The sequence below is a fragment of the Littorina saxatilis genome, linkage group LG16 (assembly GCF_037325665.1).
Source record: "Littorina saxatilis isolate snail1 linkage group LG16, US_GU_Lsax_2.0, whole genome shotgun sequence".
NCBI lineage: Eukaryota > Metazoa > Mollusca > Gastropoda > Littorinimorpha > Littorinidae > Littorina > Littorina saxatilis.
Window position 1 is genome coordinate 8791569 of NC_090260.1, and position 20328 is coordinate 8811896.

The 20328-nt window shown below is 40.7% G+C and overlaps 1 protein-coding gene across 1 annotated transcript in view; it reads right to left on the reverse strand.

The window, feature by feature from the left end:
• Positions 1–396: 396 nt before the first annotated feature.
• The window catches only part of LOC138950337 (uncharacterized), a 42091-nt gene continuing 22159 nt past the window's right edge, over positions 397–20328 (reverse strand). Inside the window, exons 6-8 of the mRNA XM_070322089.1 lie at positions 10240–10442; positions 9914–10085; positions 397–1571 (exon numbers count right to left, since the gene is read on the reverse strand). Of these exons, the coding sequence (XP_070178190.1) occupies positions 1345–1571; positions 9914–10085; positions 10240–10442 (602 nt within the window). The 3' untranslated portion in view covers positions 397–1344. The remainder of the gene's footprint in view (positions 1572–9913; positions 10086–10239; positions 10443–20328) is intronic.

The following is a 20328-nucleotide window of genomic DNA, read 5'->3' on the forward strand; positions in this document are numbered from 1 at the left end:
TTTACTTCTCAAAAATACCAATATCATGATTTAAAATTCAGTATGTTTCAATTGTGGGCTAATTTGATTATGGCACACACAAAAGGTTCAGTTTCTGAGACGCACCCATGTATGTATGTGTGTATGTATGTATGTATGTATGTATTTATGTATGTATGTATGTCATGTATGTCATGTACGTATGAGTGTGTGTTGTGTGTGTGTGTGTGTGTGTGTGTGTGTGTGTGTGTGTGTGTGTGTGTGTGTGTGTGTTCATGTGTGTGTGTGTGTGTGCATGTGTGTTTGTGCATGTGTGTGTTTGTGCATGTGTGTGTGTGTGTGTTTGTGTATGAGTGAGTATGCACATATTAACCCAAAGCAAGTGAAGGAGTGACAATCACATGAATCATTCCTCATCTCCATCTTTTAATCACATCTTCAATCAAAAAATAAAGTATCAGCAGGTGATATACCGTAACATCCCTAGCAAACGCCCAGTATCTAGCAAACGCCCACCCCCCACTTTTGGCCAAAAGTTGTGCAGAGGGGTCACTACCTAGCAAACGCCCACCCCGTCCTTTTATTTTTTGTGTGTGTTGTTTTTAATAGAAAAGGGTACCTGATTCTATTGTAATAGTGGGTGTTTTTATTTTTATTTACAAAATAATATTATACAGTCCCAAATGAAACCAACAGTGATTTGAAATGTGAGCCAGCCTCAACATCTGACATGGTTGTATACATTTTTGTTTCTTGTGAAAATGTGATGAGACGTTATCTTGCAAAGGGGTGTATACCTAGCAAACGCCCACCCCCTACTTTTACCCGACATCTTTGCAGAGGGGGGGTGGGCGTTTGCTAGGGATTTTACGGTATTACCCTGGCACTCCACCTTTTCTCATGTCACTGACGGCAATGTTGAGCTTTGCGTGTGAAATTCATAGCTCATAATTCAGAGGCATTTAATGCTCCACATTAGCAGACACATAATTTGCACTGGTAAGCATAACAAGTCATTTTTGATCCGTTTGAAGTCACGGATCGAACTGTACGAATGCATTTCCTATTTATACATGCGTCAAAGAAGGTATTTTCCATGTAAGCCGACAGGGGGTGAGGGTTGGGGGGGAGGCAACGCTGTCGTGTAAGTGATGTCCTTTGGTTAACAACGTACATATTTTCGCGTCGTTTTCGTCGATGAAACAACCAACTTGATTAATTATGCTTAAGTTTGGAGCTCAGTCCGTCAAATAATTTCACGACAAATGTTCTTTGGCTTGATTACAGGGACTTGTATCAAAAATAAGTAAAGAATCCCACTGGAGTCTCAGCTATGAATTTAACACGCTAAATTTCAACATTACCTCACTTTTTGTGCGCCACCAGGCGGGACACCAAGTAGTGACTGTTGAACAACCGGGGATCTCTGCTCGCTACTCTCTTCTCCAGCGACCGGTACAGCTTATCCAAAATGGCCGCCTTGTCTTCTGCACTGCGCATGTCTGAGAGACTGTTCTCGAACGAACTCTGACTCCAGACTCGTTCGGCCGAGACCAGGCTTTTGGCGTAGGTGTCCCGGTCGTCCACACCCTCTGAATGTTGACACATTAAAGTAAGAGTCAGGGAAAATGGAAGCAGAGAAAGAGATATTGCGTTTAAATCATGTAACAGAAAATGTTCAAGGCCATTTGCTTTAAAGAAATTGTTATCAGCCACCTGCACTTATAATATATAATAATAATAATAAAGTACATACCCCAAGCGAAGTCGTCCATCTGTGTGTACATGATTCTCTCTCTCTCTCTCTCTCTCTCTCTCTCTCTCTCTCTCTCTCTCTCTCTCTCTCTCTCTCTCTCTCTCTCTGTCTTAAAATGTGTCATCGATGACGTGTTTTCATACTTGCTAATGCGGCAGGCTAATCATGACGTCAAATTGAAACTTCTTGAAGTCTCTCAGAAAGGGACATGAAAACCATGTGGGGGTTACTGGTTTGGGCTGAAAAAAACCCCAACTCCACCTAAAATTCAAGCGCCTATGGGGCTGAATTATGCAGCATAAATTGTGAAACATCAGGATATCTCACACTTTCAATTCTGCCATCATGTCAAATCTGACAACAAACCTACCCACAAAATGTCATAAATATCGGTGTAGAATTGAGACTTAACGGTTTTTAACAGCCAAAAATAAGTTTTTTTGACTGGAATAGTTTGTCTTGAAATTCAGTTTGGGACAACGGACCCACCCACTAAATTTCATAAAGATAGGTGAAAATTTAAATGTAACGGTTTTTAACTGCCAAAATTATGTTTTTCTTCTGGAAAAGTATGGAGTGAAAATCAGTTGGGGACAACGAACCTACCCACAAAATGTCATAAATATCGATGAAGAATTGAGATTTAACGGTTTTTAACTGCCAAAAATAAGGTTTTTTGTCTGGAAAAGTATGTCTTAAAATTCAGTTTGGGACAACGGACCCACCCACTAAATTTCATAAAGATAGGTGAAGAATTGAAATTTAACGTTTTTTAACTGCCAAAATTATGTCTTTCTTCTGGAAAAGTATAGAGTGAAAATCAGTTGGGGACAACGAACCTACCCACAAAATTTCATAAATATCGGTGAAGAATTGAAATTTAACGGTTTTTAACTGCCAAAATTATGTTTTTCTTCTGGAAAAGTATGGAGTGAAAATAAGTTGGGGACAACAAACCTACCTTTAAAATTTCATAAGAATCAGTGAAGAAATAGGATTTAACGATTTTTTAACGGCCTTTAAATCATTGGTGATGTCATCATAACCCAGTCGTTGTAGTTGTCGTCGTAGTTGTTGGTGTTGTTGTTGTCATGTTCGTTGTCGTGATTGTTGTTGTTCTCGTGTTGTTGTTGTTGTTGTTGTTGTTGTTGTTGTTGTTGTTGTTGTTGTTGTTGTCGTCGTCGTCGTCGATGTCATTTGTTGTTGTTGTTGTTATCGTCGTCGTCGTCGTCATCGTCGTCGTTGTCAGAGGTTATTTCTAAAGATTTCATTGATAGTCTTTGTTCTCGTCACCAAGACTTGCTAAGAACAAGCTTGGAACAGCAAGAGTTCCAAGAACAAGATTAGAACAACTCATTACATCATTACCAGTACGTCATTTGTATTTAGAACACACTTTAGAAAAAAACTCTTCAGCTACAAACCAGTCACCCTCACATGTCCGAGGTGTTTGTCTAAACCACTTACTGAAATGTTTTGAGGTTTAATGACCATACACATGTTGAACCGGTGAGTGTCTTCCGCTGCTTAATTCGCAAATAACTATTTTATTAAAGTCCGCTTGAAACGCTCAAAGATGAAATTCCATGTTAAAAAGTGACAAAAGTTTCACATTTTCCCGTTGTAACAGCTTCCGATGATATTATATGAAAATTCTGATCCTCTGAGAGGATTCCCCGAAACAAAATCAGTTTGTACGCCTAATTTTAATAGAATTGTCCAAACAGTGTCGCTAATATTGTGCTAAAAGATGAATTCTAGAACAATGTCCAGACAGACACCACTTGGCAAAAAAAATTTCAGTGCTGGGAGATGAAAAAAAAAACTACCTCGCTACGCGCGGGCTCCGCCCGCGCTCCGCTTGGATAAAGTAGATGTGTACTGCCGGGCAGTACATACCCCAAGCGAAGTCGTCCATCTGTGTGTACATGATTCTCTCTCTCTCTCTCTCTCTCTCTCTCTCTCTCTCTCTCTCTCTCTCTCTCTCTCTCTCTCTCTCTCTCTCTCTCTCTCTCTCTCTCTCTCTCTGTCTTAAAATGTGTCATCGATGACGTGTTTTCATACTTGCTAATGCGGCAGGCTAATCATGACGTCAAATTGAAACTTCTTGAAGTCTCTCAGAAAGGGACATGAAAACCATGTGGGGGTTACTGGTTTGGGCTGAAAAAAAACCCAACTCCACCTAAAATTCAAGCGCCTATGGGGCTGAATTATGCAGCATAAATTGTGAAACATCAGGATATCTCACACTTTCAATTCTGCCATCATGTCAAATCTGACAACAAACCTACCCACAAAATGTCATAAATATCGGTGTAGAATTGAGACTTAACGGTTTTTAACTGCCAAAAATAAGTTTTTTTGACTGGAATAGTTTGTCTTGAAATTCAGTTTGGGACAACGGACCCACCCACTAAATTTCATAAAGATAGGTGAAAATTTAAATGTAACGGTTTTTAACTGCCAAAATTATGTTTTTCTTCTGGAAAAGTATGGAGTGAAAATCAGTTGGGGACAACGAACCTACCCACAAAATGTCATAAATATCGATGAAGAATTGAGATTTAACGGTTTTTAACTGCCAAAAATAAGGTTTTTTGTCTGGAAAAGTATGTCTTAAAATTCAGTTTGGGACAACGGACCCACCCACTAAATTTCATAAAGATAGGTGAAGAATTGAAATTTAACGTTTTTTAACTGCCAAAATTATGTCTTTCTTCTGGAAAAGTATAGAGTGAAAATCAGTTGGGGACAACGAACCTACCCACAAAATTTCATAAATATCGGTGAAGAATTGAAATTTAACGGTTTTTAACTGCCAAAATTATGTTTTTCTTCTGGAAAAGTATGGAGTGAAAATAAGTTGGGGACAACAAACCTACCTTTAAAATTTCATAAGAATCAGTGAAGAAATAGGATTTAACGATTTTTTAACGGCCTTTAAATCATTGGTGATGTCATCATAACCCAGTCGTTGTAGTTGTCGTCGTAGTTGTTGGTGTTGTTGTTGTCATGTTCGTTGTCGTGATTGTTGTTGTTCTCGTGTTTTTGTTGTTGTTGTTGTTGTTGTTGTTGTTGTTGTTGTTGTTGTTGTTGTTGTTGTTGTTGTCGTCGTCGTCGTCGTCGATGTCATTTGTTGTTGTTGTTGTTATCGTCGTCGTCGTCGTCATCGTCGTCGTTGTCAGAGGTTATTTCTAAAGATTTCATTGATAGTCTTTGTTCTCGTCACCAAGACTTGCTAAGAACAAGCTTGGAACAGCAAGAGTTCCAAGAACAAGATTAGAACAACTCATTACATCATTACCAGTACGTCATTTGTATTTAGAACACACTTTAGAAAAAAACTCTTCAGCTACAAACCAGTCACCCTCACATGTCGGAGGTGTTTGTCTAAACCACTTACTGAAATGTTTTGAGGTTTAATGACCATACACATGTTGAACCGGTGAGTGTCTTCCGCTGCTTAATTCGCAAATAACTATTTTATTAAAGTCCGCTTGAAACGCTCAAAGATGAAATTCCATGTTAAAAAGTGACAAAAGTTTCACATTTTCCCGTTGTAACAGCTTCCGATGATATTATATGAAAATTCTGATCCTCTGAGAGGATTCCCCGAAACAAAATCAGTTTGTACGCCTAATTTTAATAGAATTGTCCAAACAGTGTCGCTAATATTGTGCTAAAAGATGAATTCTAGAACAATGTTCACAGACAGACACCACTTGGCAAAAAAATTTTCAGTGCTGGGAGATGAAAAAAAAACTACCTCGCTACGCGCGGGCTTCGCCCGCGCTCCGCTTGGATAAAAACATGAATAAAATAGGTAGTGAAAAATCACTAAAACAACAAATAACACTAAAATTAAAACACAGTTATACAAGCATTTACATCTACATTCATAGTCAACAACGCTTAATTAAAAGCATACACCATCAAACATACATTACAAAAGATTCTTCCACTAACTAAGTAAAAAAGTAGATGTGTACTGCCGGGCAGTACATACCCCAAGCGAAGTCGTCCATCTGTGTGTACATGATTCTCTCTCTCTCTCTCTCTCTCTCTCTCTCTCTCTCTCTCTCTCTCTCTCTCTCTCTCTCTGTCTTAAAATGTGTCATCGATGACGTGTTTTCATACTTGCTAATGCGGCAGGCTAATCATTACGTCAATTTGAAACTTCTTGAAGTCTCTCAGAAAGGGACATGAAAACCATGTGGGGGTTACTGGTTTGGGCTGAAAAAAAACCCAACTCCACCTAAAATTCAAGCGCCTATGGGGCTGAATTATGCAGCATAAATTGTGAAACATCAGGATATCTCACACTGCCATCATGTCAAATCTGACAACAAACCTACCCACAAAATGTCATAAATATCGGTGTAGAATTGAGACTTAACGGTTTTTAACTGCCAAAAATAAGTTTTTTTGACTGGAATAGTTTGTCTTGAAATTCAGTTTGGGACAACGGACCCACCCACTAAATTTCATAAAGATAGGTGAAAATTTAAATGTAACGGTTTTTAACTGCCAAAATTATGTTTTTCTTCTGGAAAAGTATGGAGTGAAAATCAGTTGGGGACAACGAACCTACCCACAAAATTTCATAAATATCGATGAAGAATTGAGATTTAACGGTTTTTAACTGCCAAAAATAAGGTTTTTTGTCTGGAAAAGTATGTCTTAAAATTCAGTTTGGGACAACGGACCCACCCACTAAATTTCATAAAGATAGGTGAAGAATTGAAATTTAACGTTTTTTAACTGCCAAAATTATGTCTTTCTTCTGGAAAAGTATAGAGTGAAAATCAGTTGGGGACAACGAACCTACCCACAAAATTTCATAAATATCGGTGAAGAATTGAAATTTAACGGTTTTTAACTGCCAAAATTATGTTTTTCTTCTGGAAAAGTATGGAAAATAAGTTGGGGACAACAAACCTACCTTTAAAATTTCATAAGAATCAGTGAAGAAATAGGATTTAACGATTTTTTAACGGCCTTTAAATCATTGGTGATGTCATCATAACCCAGTCGTTGTAGTTGTCGTCGTAGTTGTTGGTGTTGTTGTTGTCATGTTCGTTGTCGTGATTGTTGTTGTTCTCGTGTTGTTGTTTTTGTTGTTGTTGTTGTTGTTGTTGTTGTTGTTGTTGTTGTTGTTGTTGTTGTTGTTGTTGTCGTCGTCGTCGATGTCATTTGTTGTTGTTGTTGTTATCGTCGTCGTCGTCGTCATCGTCGTCGTTGTCAGAGGTTATTTCTAAAGATTTCATTGATAGTCTTTGTTCTCGTCACCAAGACTTGCTAAGAACAAGCTTGGAACAGCAAGAGTTCCAAGAACAAGATTAGAACAACTCATTACATCATTACCAGTACGTCATTTGTATTTAGAACACACTTTAGAAAAAAACTCTTCAGCTACAAACCAGTCACCCTCACATGTCGGAGGTGTTTGTCTAAACCACTTACTGAAATGTTTTGAGGTTTAATGACCATACACATGTTGAACCGGTGAGTGTCTTCCGCTGCTTAATTCGCAAATAACTATTTTATTAAAGTCCGCTTGAAACGCTCAAAGATGAAATTCCATGTTAAAAAGTGACAAAAGTTTCACATTTTCCCGTTGTAACAGCTTCCGATGATATTATATGAAAATTCTGATCCTCTGAGAGGATTCCCCGAAACAAAATCAGTTTGTACGCCTAATTTTAATAGAATTGTCCAAACAGTGTCGCTAATATTGTGCTAAAAGATGAATTCTAGAACAATGTTCACAGACAGACACCACTTGGCAAAAAAATTTTCAGTGCTGGGAGATGAAAAAAAAAACTACCTCGCTACGCGCGGGCTTCGCCCGCGCTCCGCTTGGATAAAAACATGAATAAAATACTTGTAGGTGGTGAAAAATCACTAAAAAAACAACAAATAACACTACATGTAGCCTACTGATGGACTGAGAAAACAAAATCAGGGGTTGTATTTCCTGAAGAGGTGCGTTTTAAGTGCTCGTTTGAATGCTTGGGGTGACTGAGAGTGGCGGATGTGAAAGGGGAGAGAATTCCATTGTGTGGGTGCGCAGAAAGTAAAAGTGCGTTGTCCGTATGTTTTGGTTTTGGTGTGTGGAATGGTAAGGATGCGACATTCAGAAGAGGCACGGAGTTGTCTTGCTGGAGAATAGACGGTGAGGAGTTCAGAGAAGTAAGCAGGAGACGAGCCAGAAAAGAAGTTAAAGCAGAGGGTGGACAGTTTGTAGTCAATGCGGGCTTGAATAGGTAACCAGTGCAGTGTGTGAAGAAGTGGTGTTGCGTGATCTCGTTTTCGTGCTTTGAGAATGAGGCGTGCTGCCGAGTTTTGGACTTTTTGTAGTGTATGCAGGAGGTACAGAGGACAGCCAGAGAGAAGAGAGTTGCAGAGTGACCGAGTTCTTGTACGTGCCACTGTGATGACACGGGGGTGGGACATGGATACAGTCTCTGAGTCTGCACATAAAGTTGACCCGTGTCAGTCCCTGCCGGTATTCGAATCTCAGCGACCTTAGGATCACATAACTTGCTGTTGTGAGCATGTGAAGTCATGCAGTTTAGTTACCATTCAAGTGACGGAATGAACTGTACAGATGCGCTCAATGTATATACAGGGATTGCAAGGAAAATATCGGCGCGGCCATTTTGAGAACAAAAGTCGAAAGGGAGACACATTTGGCGTGTTCTGCAAAAAGAGACAAAATATGGTGGCATCTGTTCTCGACCACATACAGACATGACCAAATTATCAATCAATCAATATGAGGCTTATATCGCGCGTATTCCGTGGGTACAGTTCTAAGCGCAGGGATTTTTTTTTTAATATTTCTTTTTTTATGCAATTTATATCGCGCACATATTCAAGGCGCAGGGATTTATTTATGCCGTGTGAGATGGATTTTTTTTTACACAATACATCACGCATTCACATCGGCCAGCAGATCGCAGCCATTTCGGCGCATATCCTACTTTTCACGGCCTATTATTCCAAGTCACACGGGTATTTTGGTGGACATTTTTATCTATGCCTATACAATTTTGCCAGGAAAGACCCTTTTGTCAATCGTGGGATCTGTATCGTGCACACCCCAATGTAGTGTACACGAAGGGACCTCGGTTTTTCGTCTCATCCGAAAGACTAGCACTTGAACCCAATTGAATTATGCTCAATTGTAATGTTCATTTCGTAAACTAATTTCACTACAATTATTCTTTTATTCGATAAAAGTAATTTGTATCAAATAAAACTCAATAATGCCACTGGATTTGTGAGCCTGTAAATGGACAACGTTAAAATTCAACATAACACGACTAGTTTACACGGGGAAGACGTGTGTGCTTAACGATGTGTCCCTCGCCTTTTTGTTTTTTAATTTTTTTTTAATGTTTTGGAAGACCTTCAAATGCAGCGTGCCCGTTTAATCAAGAAATAAATAAGTGATAACAAACATGGTATATGTTTGTATGGTGTTTGTACACAGACTCTGTCATTTACATGTGGTGCAGGAAAAAAAACACCTGCACTTACTTTGACTTATTATGTTAAATTTTACATTACACAAATAATGATGATAAAATTGTTTATTTAACGTTACTCTGTATAAAAACATTGGCGACATTTGTCTTAGATTAAAAACACACACAGGCGCGCCCACAAACTTTCCCTTTATGTACAGTGGTTCACCACCCTCCCGCCCCCCGCACACTCTCGCTCATCTAATCAAAAGAGGTAATAAGAGATACTTGGATATAAAAGGGTATTCTTAAAATGTTCTGATGAAAATATAAAGTAGCTATGAAAAGCAATGGCGTTAGTTGCAGTAATGTTTCTTCATATCCAGGGACCAAGTGGGTGCGTGTGCACAAGTCTAGCGATAAGTTTGGGACCTTGCCACCCAAGGTCTTTATTAAAACTTAAAAGATAGCTTACACTACACAAAAGGACAATAATTGATAATATGTGAGACAATGTTGTTGTGTCTGTTGGTGTCAGTCACCATGTGAGGCAATCATATGTCATCATGCTTTGGTCTATTCGAAATCAATATTCGCATTTAAACATTTGCCTGTCATTACCTTAAATCATGGTCAATAAACAATAATTAGTTTCTAATAACAAACCCGGTGGTTTTTTTTGCATTGACTGACTTATTTCTCTCACCTTTGCGCAGTGTCTCCTGCCACTGAGTCTTGAAGAAACACGGCAAGGCGACCTGGTCATGGTGTAGTAGGCCCAAGCCCGCCTCCTGCATGGAAGAGCTCTTGGTGAAAGGAGAGGTAATCTCCTCGCTCGTCCGGTAGGCTGCCTTGATGATGCAGTCTTCATACTCCGTCTGTGGAGGCACACACTGGTCAGAGACTCGGATGGGACCCACACAAACAAACACACACACACACACACACACTTACACATGCACACACACACACACACACACACACACACACACACACACACACACACACACACACACACACACACACAATGACCTGAGTGATGACGTTGTCCTCGCGGAGTGCGACCCAGGCGTGATGAAGCTCCTGCAACAGGGCGAGAGTGTTGCGTCCAAGGCCAGCAACTCCGTCTTTGACAGCAGGACTTGTTCCATTTTTGGCTCCCTGAGTGAAGTCCCTTGGAGAAGTCTCGTTGTTCTCCGTGTCGCGACTGATGTTGAGAACAATGAGTATTCCCCCTTGACAGAAAAACCCCACAACAAAAAGCTTAAACAAGTAATAATAAAATAACTTCTCGCCACGCTGGGCAGTTTGTGTGATTGCATGCGCCTTTCTTTGTTTGGCTCGTAGCGAACCGTTGGAACTGACCGATGCGGCGGACAGTGCCCCGCGCAGAGCTTAGCTTAGCGTCACTACGCAAGATTCCAGCGAGCTGAAAGGTCAAGTTTTTGTATTTGGTGAAATTTTTTTATTCCTTTGTTGGTTTTTAACGATGTTACAAGCATATGTTTTTGGTCATTCCATTTGCAGACGTTTGCGGGAATGCATTGAGTCGGGATGCGATCCTCGCATGCGTCCTGATTTCAAACTTGATAGCCAAATGTACGTTAACATTGTGGGCAGGGGAGGCTTACGCCTCCAGCAATTGGTTGGAAAAGATGGCGCCGGATCCAACTACTTGCGAAAGATTTTTCGCACTGCACCTGACGTTGTGATCTTACAACTTGGGGGAAATGATTTCAGGTTTGCAGAACCTATGGATGCTGAGGAGTTTGCCTTGACGATGCTGGCATTCGCTGGCCTCCTCCATGGGGTTTACAAAGTTAAACAAGTTGTGGTTTGTGGCATTCTGCCTCGCTTCAGTCCAACCGCCGATTACAGAGGATCGCGGGGCTTATCGGCCACAATTAGGCAACGCTATCACGCCTGGGCTCATTAACGCCAGGCTGGCAGAACACAGTGCTGACTTGCATTACGTCACGGTTGGTGCCATGACAAGTTTCAATTTCAGGAAGAGAAAAGAGGCTTGTTTGCGGCCGACGGCGTACATTTGTCTGAACAGGGCAGTTACATAATGTATAAATCGGTACGAGGCGCTCTGATCGCGGCCAGCAAACGCTTGGGGGAAGCGCAGGCAGCCTTGCTTTAAATAATAAAAATACTTCAAATTTGGTCAAGAAGGAATATATCACCATTTGGAAAGATTGTTGTGATAAAAACACTTGCAATGTCCAAAATAAGCCACTTGTTAACAAACCTGCCGGACCCGGATGAAAAGTTTTTAAAAGAAACGATAAGATAAAACGTTTAACAGTATGTCAGTTGTATGAAGATGGCGGTTTGAAAATGATTGATGTGAAGTCATTCCTCGCAAGTTTGAAAATTAGCTGGCTAAAGCGCATATTGTGTAATGATGGAAAAGTAACACAAATTCTGTATGCAATATGTCCATTGGTAAGAAAAGTTAAGCAATATGGTGGAGAGTATGCAAATGTTTTGATGTTGAGGGTGAAAAATCCCTTTTGGGCTGACGTCTTTGGACATTACAAGATGCTGTATGACAAAAGTGTGCCCCGTACATTAGAACAATTCGTTTCAGAACCATTACATTATAACAGAAGTATATGTAGAGCTGGTAAATGTATTTGTATGTTAGATTGGATAGAAAATGGAATTGTTTCGGTGGGACACTTGTTAAGCGACAATGGATATTTTTATGTTGATTTTGTGTTATATGAAGGCTTACTTGCCTCAGTAAAAGCATATCAGAGGAAATTGAAATTGACATTAGATGAAAAATATGATGTAAGGGAGGCTTGTGTTTGGTCTTTTTTTAAGTAATAGCAGGGTAAATCAGATTTATTTTTTTTATTATTAAAGACCTATCACCAGTAACAGCCCTGGAGAAGTGGGAACACGAGTTACAAATAAATATGGATAAGGCCATGGTTTTTCAAAAAATTAAAAAAAGTACAACTGACCAGAAGCTCCGCTGGTTCCAATACAACATTTTGTACAGAATTTTACCAACAGGACGTTTCCTGTTTTTGCGCAAATTAGTTAATACTTTCTTTCTTTATTTGGTGTTTAACGTCGTTTTCAACCACGAAGGTTATATCGCGACGAGGGAAAGGGGGGAGATGGGATAGGGGAAAGCGGGGGGGGGGGGAGATGGGATAGAGCCACTTGTGACTGAGGAGGATGTTGTGAAACAGCTCAAGAAGTCTAATGCTAAGAAGGCAGCAGGCCCGGATGGTATTACACCAAAAGTCCTACATTTTTGTGCTGAGCAGCTTTGCTCAATTCTCACTGTGATTTTCAACATGTCTCTGTCACAGTCAAAAATCCCATCCCTTTGGAAAACATCTTGCATCGTCCCAGTTCCAAAGAAAACCCCGGTCAAAGTGATGAACGACCTGCGACCTGTAGCATTGACTTCTGCTGTCATGAAGGTTCTTGAGCGACTAGTATTAGTGAAGCTTCAGGTGCTTACCGCGGAGTTTATGAATCCGTGGCAGTTTGCATATAGAAAGGGTAGAAGTGTTGAGGATGCCGTTTTACATGTGTTGCACAGTATCTATTCTCATCTGGATAAACCTGGAGCATGTGTTAGACTGATGTTTTTTGACTTTTCTAGCGCGTTCAATACGATACAGCCTCACCTTCTTGCTGAAAAGCTACTGAAGATGAAAATTAGCGTTCCAACTGTATTGTGGGTCACAGACTATCTGACCAACCGACCCCAGTTTGTTAGGGCTGGTACAGTACCATCTAATGGCCCGAACACAAACACCGGTGCTCCGCAGACCGCGCTATCTAGTGTACTGAATACCAACACAGGAGCTCCGCAGGGAACAGTATTGTCACCTTTTCTGTTCTCCCTGTATACTGCTGACTGCAGGAGTTCTCACGGGTCGTGCTTCATCGACAAATTTGCTGACGATACTGGACTTACAGGACAGATTACTGACGACAATGACACACACTACAGACAAGAAGTTAGCAGCTTTGTGGACTGGTGCGACGAGAATTACCTGGACTTGAACACAGGAAAAACTAAAGAAATGATTTTTGACACTAGAAGAAAAAAGGTAGCACACAAGCCTATCGTGATAGCTGGTGTTGAAGTCGAGCAGGTTGAAAGCTATCGCTACCTAGGTGTAGTGATCGACAACAAGCTGTCTTGGCATGCCAACACTGACCAAATCTTGAAGAAAGCGCACACGCGCATGTACTGTCTAAGGAAGCTTAGATCGTTCTCTGTTCGTAATGACATCCTGCAAATGTTCTATCTGTCCACTGTTGGTAGCGTGTTGACATATGCATGTGTGTGCTGGGGGGGTAACCTTAGTAAACAGGATAGTGACAGGCTAGAAAAGCTAGTCAAGAAGGCTGGATCTGTTGTAGGCAGGAAACAAGAGACCATTGAATCAGTTTGCCAGAGACGACTGACTGACCGACTGACCTCAATTTTGGCTGACGAGACACACCCACTGAAACCTGAATTTGACTCTCGACGCATTGACAGGAGTGGTAGACTGAGGGCTATGGTTGCTAGAACGTCACGTTTCCGCAATTCTTTTCTTCCCAGAGCTATCCATGCTTTCAACCAATCACATGTTAGAGGCCTCTATCATGTTTCTCTGTCATAATTATTATTGTACTCTGTTGCTGGGTTATCTGTAAAGTATGTATTTTTAGTAACTGTATTACCGTAGCCCAAATGTGCGGTGTTCTAGTCGACATGTGGTGCTTTGTAAACCTTGTGTGTGCGTGGATGTGGAGGTGGACTCTTGGACGTCTTTTTGTTATTGGAATTATGGTTTTTGTTAAATTGTATTGCTGTTGCTGTTGTTGTGTGAGTGAGTTGTGAGTTGGCAGACTTGACTTGACGGATGACTGTTTGCGTTAGTGAGACTGTGTTTAGTATGTATTCTTATTCTTTTGATTGGAAATGAGTATTGTTACAACATAATTTCCATATGGATTAATAAATTTGAGTTGAGTTGAGTTGAGTTGAGTTAAGTGTCTCTTGTTCACAAAAGCACTAATCAAAAAATTGCTCCAGGGGCTTGCAACGTAGTACAATATATGACCTTACTGGGAGAATGCAAGTTTCCAGTACAAAGGACTAAACATTTCTTACATACTGCTTGACTAAAATCTTTACAAACATTGACTATATTCTATACAAGAACCACTTAACAAGGGTAAAAGGAGAAACAGAATCCGTTAGTCGCCTCATACGACATGCGGGGTGCAGAGAAATAAGGATGTGGAAAAGAAGACTTTTGGTAAGTGAAATAAAGGTGATGGATCCAGTCAGGTAGAAATAAGACAACAAGAAAAGAATTGGAAAACTGCAGGGAATAGTAGGGAGAGTTTTCTTGGAAGGAAATATAGGTGAAAGGACTGGTAAGGCAGAAATAAGACAAAAAAAGAGAAGAAACAGAACCGTTAGTCGCCTCTTACGACATGCTGGGTAGCATCGGGTAAATTCTTTCTAGTCCCAACCAATATGGGACTCCCCCTAACCCGCGGGGGGTAATTAGTTAATACGCCATTATGTCCGCTATGTAATCAAGCAGAAGAAACAATATCTCACATGTTATGGCAGTGTGTAAAGATTCAGGATTATTGGTCTGATGTACATACATGGTTAACTACCAATTTTGCCCACTGTCATGGAGTGCAGTTCTCGTTGGAGCTAATTATATGTGCTGTAAAGATAAATTGGTATTCAGACAGAATTTTGGATTCAATGATTTTGATTGCTAAATACATTATGTTTTTAGCAAAATTACAAGGGAGAGAACCTACCGTCACAGCCTTTGTAAATTATGTGAAAAATTGGTTTGAGGCAGAAAAATATCAACGCATAATAGATGGACGTTATGTGCAGTTCGTTTCAGAGTGGAAGCAATATAGCCACCTTTTTCACTGAGGACTTGTTTCTATTACCTAAGTTAGAAGGTTTTCTTTTCGCCTGTTGTCATTCTTCTTCTTTGGTGTTTTTTGGTCAAATGTAAAAGCACATTGCAACAAGTAATTTTTCAGGGAGAAATGTTTGTTGTTATCTTCTTTCTTGTTTTGTTTTTTATTGTTGTGGTTATTTTGTTCGTCGTTTTTTTTCTTCTGTAAAATGTATTTTGCGGGGGCTTTTGTTACTGCTTTTCGCCATACTTTGTTTAACCCATGGTTCACCTCTTTATGCTTGTCTGTTTTACTGGTAGGGAATTCACAAAGTTGTTGTTTCTTTTTGAAGTGAGCAATCACCACACACATAAACAGAGACACGAAATACATCACCAAAACCCCAGACATGCACAACATAACCTGCTAAACAAGGATAATAAATATATCTTGATGTACATTAATTAGAAGAGCAAGCACGCTTTTTTTCTGTACTTAGTAATAAATATGCTATTTGTGGAAAAGAGAAAAAGGAGGTCGGAAAACTTGAGCACGTGATAATAAAGATGATGATGATGATGACGATGATGATGGTGATGATGACGATGATGAAGATGAGGCATGAACCATACATAATTATGTGGTTATTCATAAAATGAAATGCATACAATGCAGGTAATTATAAATACAAGCTGGTAGCAATCGAACATGTAGCAATAGTACAACAAAAATATGTTCAGAACATACAATGCACAGCATATCTTTGACGTAATACTAACTGTGGCAAATCAAAAGGCGTTAAACTATTCAGACATAAAGTGTTTTTTAACACATTTTTTAAAGCTTTTTAATGACTTTAAGTGCTTAAAGGATGATGGAAGCGAATTCCAAACTGAAGTACCCGAAAAAGCAAGACTGGTCTTGTACAGGTCAATTCGTGGAATCGGTGGGATCAAGGTTTACCGACCCATATCTGTGGGTAGCTTTATTAAATAATGATGTAATGTAAATCGGCACTTTACCGTAATACAATTTATGCATGAAAATGGCTTTGTTTAGCTTGAGATGCTTTTCCAGTGGAAGAAAGTTTAGCATTTTTAATTTCATATCTGTTGATGCATTATCATTAACGATGAGTTTGGCCGAGCGACGATAGAGAGAGTCTAACTTTTTCAAGTGGATATCACTGCTGCCATCCCAGAGCGTCGAGACATAATTAATGTGAGGCATTATATGAGCATGGTGGAACATTTCCAGAGTCCTTCTGTCCGTAAATTGCTTTAACTTGGATAGGAGGAAAACGTTCTTGGCTACTTTCTTGCAAATATGCTGTAATTGTGCCTGCCACTTGAATTCACAATCAATAATTACCCCTAAAACGCGATGCTGTTGAACTTGTTCAATTGATTGAGTACCAATAGTAAGATTTAGTTTGAGTGGAGAAATCTGGTGTTTTTGTCTGGTTGCATTTACCATACGTTTAGTTTTTATTGGATGGACAAGCATAGCATTAGCACTACACCAGTTATTTACATCGTTTAAAGCTGTTTGAAGGGAGGACTCTATTACTGGAACAGAATTTCCAATTGAATGAAGAGAAGAATCGTCAGCAAAAAAATCACTTCTTACATTACTATTAGAAATGTGCAGTGGCAGATCATTGATATACAGATATAACAAGATCGGCCCAAGCACTGAACCCTGAGGCACCCGCATTTCACAGTCTCCTCAGTAGATATTTTACAGTTTAGGGCAGAATATTGAGATATGTCATGTAAATAGGAAGCAAATAAGTTACACACTGAACTGTTTCTGACATGTCATACAACTGTAAATTCTTCAATAGAATTGAATGATCAACAAGATCAAATGCTCCCATGGGGTCTCCTTCACGCGGAGGGAGTGTTTCCACAGAGCTACCCCACCCCTTTACTTCTCTTCTTTTGTCTTATTTCTGCCTTACCAGTCCTTTCACCTATATTTCCTTCCAAGAAAACTCTCCCTACTATTCCCTGCAGTTTTCCAATTCTTTTCTTGTTGTCTTATTTCTACCTGACTGGATCCATCACCTTTATTTCACTTACCAAAAGTCTTCTTTTCCACATCCTTATTTCTCTGCCCCCCGCATGTCGTAAGAGGCGACTAACAGGTTCTGTTTCTCCTTTTACCCTTGTTAAGTGTTTCTTGTATGGAGTGTGGTCAATGTTTGTAAAGATTTTGGTCAGGTAGTGTGTAAGAGATGTTATGTCCTTTGTGCTGGAAACTTGCATTCTCCCAGTAGGGTCGTGTATTGTACTACCTTTGATTGGTGCTTTTGTGAACAAGAAACAATTGACAAGTGGCTCTATCCCATCTCCCCCCTTTCCCCTATCCCATCTCCCCCCTTTCCCTCGTCGCGATATAACCTTCGTGGTTGAAAACGACGTTAAACACCAAATAAAGAAAGAACAAGATCAAATGCTTTTTTAAAGTCGAGAAACACAGCACCACTGATTTCAGATCGGTTTGTAGCAGACAGCCATGTGTCGCATAGCGTGGTAAGGGCGCTGTGACAAGAGTGATTTGTTCGAAAACCAGACTGAAATTGATGGAAAAGGTTTCTGCTTTCTATGTACGCGAGCAAATGTTTGTGAATATGTTTTTCCAATGGTTTGGATAAAATGGGTAATAAGGAAATGGGTCTAAAGTTATTTGGGTCGGATAAATTTCCGCCTTTATGGAGTGGAATTACTTTTGCTCTTTTTAACAAACTAGGTACAGTATTTTGCTTTATGCAGAGATTATACACATAGGTGAGTGGCTCCACAATATATGGTAGAGCTAGTTTGGTCAAATAGGGAGGAATCGTATCAGGACCCATGGACTTTTTATTCTCCAGGCCTTCTAGCATCTTCCCTACCTCATGCACAGCCATGTCTGGAATAGTAAAAAAATCGTCTGGATCACATTTCTGATTACAAAAATCTTGTAATTTTGAGAAAGAGACTTCAATGTCAGAATCAGGACTGTCGCATTTTGCAGATTCATTTAGCCTATTGGCAAGGGACAAAAAAAGAGAGAGAGAGAGAGAGAGAGAGAGAGAGAGAGAGAGAGAGAGAGAGAGAGAGAGAGAGAGAGAGAGAGAGAGAGAGAGAGAGAGGGAGAATTCATCCTTGGAATTTGAGTTAAACACTGTGTGTGACAGTAATAAAAATCAACACAATTTGTGTTGTGGATGCTCTAAAGATGTTTTCCTTCCATTAATGTTTCTCTTGGACCCTGTTCGACATTCCCCTTCACCTCCCGCTTTGTCTTTCTTTCAGCACACTGATTATTCCCGTGAGTCATCATGCAGCAGCATCCGATGTGTGTATATGTCGTGCCGAATTCACGTAATTGCCGATTCCGCGTAATGGGCAACAGTTTTGCCCATTTCGCGTAATCGGCAAAACGCTGCCCAATACGTGAAATCGGCAGCGTTTTGCCGAAATCGCGTGAAGGCTTCTAAAATGTGCCCATTTTGCGAAATCGGCAGCCACTTTTTGGTTTTAAAGTTCTCAAATGCCTGGGATATCATCACACTTAGACAACTAGATACTCGAATGGATAGATATTGCAATAATTGATAAGTTATGGCAAGTTATTGCAGAAAGTGTAGTTTTTGTGCATTTCCGGAGTTATGCTCGACCATTGACCAAATAGCCTGAGACGAGTTGCCCAGAGCGGTTCGCCACGGGTCGCTCGCAGTGCGAATGACAAAAAGCCGTTTCTTAGGGCAGTGCAGGAAAGCGCTCGCGAAGCACTCGGCGAGCGGCTTTGGTATATGCTCGCCCACCGCCCGCCGGGTTATCCAAGATGGCGGCGGTGTTTACACTGCGATGCCATGTAGCGTGTTTCGATCTTCTCGGCGTGGTTTTCGACGTGACCCGAGGGATCCACCGCTTTTCAAGGTTTAGGGACTACCCCAGCTAAATTTACCATCATAACAACATTTTCTCTGACGATTTCACTGACCGAATCGTCTACTAGTTTAAGAAGTACAACTTTTTTCATATCTTGCAGCAATTGTGCTTTCTTCGTCGCCATCGTGAAGCGATTTGCCTCGTTGTGAGCCCGTTGCATAGACCAATCCAGAGCGACTTTTCTCTGAGCGGGCTATTGTGATTCTGAGCAACGCATGGCAGGACCGCCAACTCGTCACGTGACCCTTCGAGGTTACGACACTCGACTTTCAGGGGGGCTTAGCGTCTGGTTTGAAAGGCCAGCGATTCGAAGACAGTGAAAAGAAAGCACGCTCTAGTTATTTGTGACAATGGGAGGTGACAATGAACTGGATTTTCCAAAACTCCAAACTAAACTTAACAAAACTCATCGAAAAACATGTTCCATATGCACTTTAGCCGAGTTAATTTTAGCATTTTCAGAACTTACCTCGGCAACTTCGTCCATGTTTACAATCGACACCCGACATCCCCCTGATTTCTGAAAGGCCATGTAAGCGTAGGTTCCTAAATGCGAGAGGCACTACCTCGTAATAGAGAGAAAGAGCGGAGAGAGAGCTAGTTGGCGGTCCAGGATAAAATTAATGGTCTATGGCTCGACTCAGACCAACATAGACCATAAAAAACATAGTAGGGAGGTAAAGCAATGTTAATGCAATGTTCTGGTGACACAAAAAGTAACAGACTGGCTGTCGCTTTTGCGAAATGGGCAAATTTTAGAAGCCTTTCCGCATTTTCGGCAAAACGCTGCCGATTTCGCGTATTGGGCAGCGTTTTGCCGATTACGCGAAATGGGCAAAAAAGTTGCCGATTCCGCGAATTCGGTAATTCCAAACAAAACAACCCTGCATAATGAAATATTGGCCAACCAGCTTTGAGTTCCCTCGCCATGATGCATCCAACATCAGCATTCAATGTTATACAGGGATGGCCAAATCGTCCGCCCGATTGCCAGGGGCGACAAAAAACTCGGACAGGCTAGTAGAAACCGCCTGGCAACTCGCCCGGCTGGCCAGTGAAAATTCTAGTCAAATGCAAAACGTGTGGATGTAACATCGAGTTTTAAACCCATAAACACTGCAGATGCAGCAACTGCGGACCTGCACGGTGGCCTAGTGGTAAGGCGTCCGCCCCGTGATCGGGAGGTCGTGGGTTCGAACCCCGGCCGGGTCATACCTAAGACTTTAAAATTGGCAATCTAGTGGCTGCTCCGCCTGGCGTCGGGCATTAT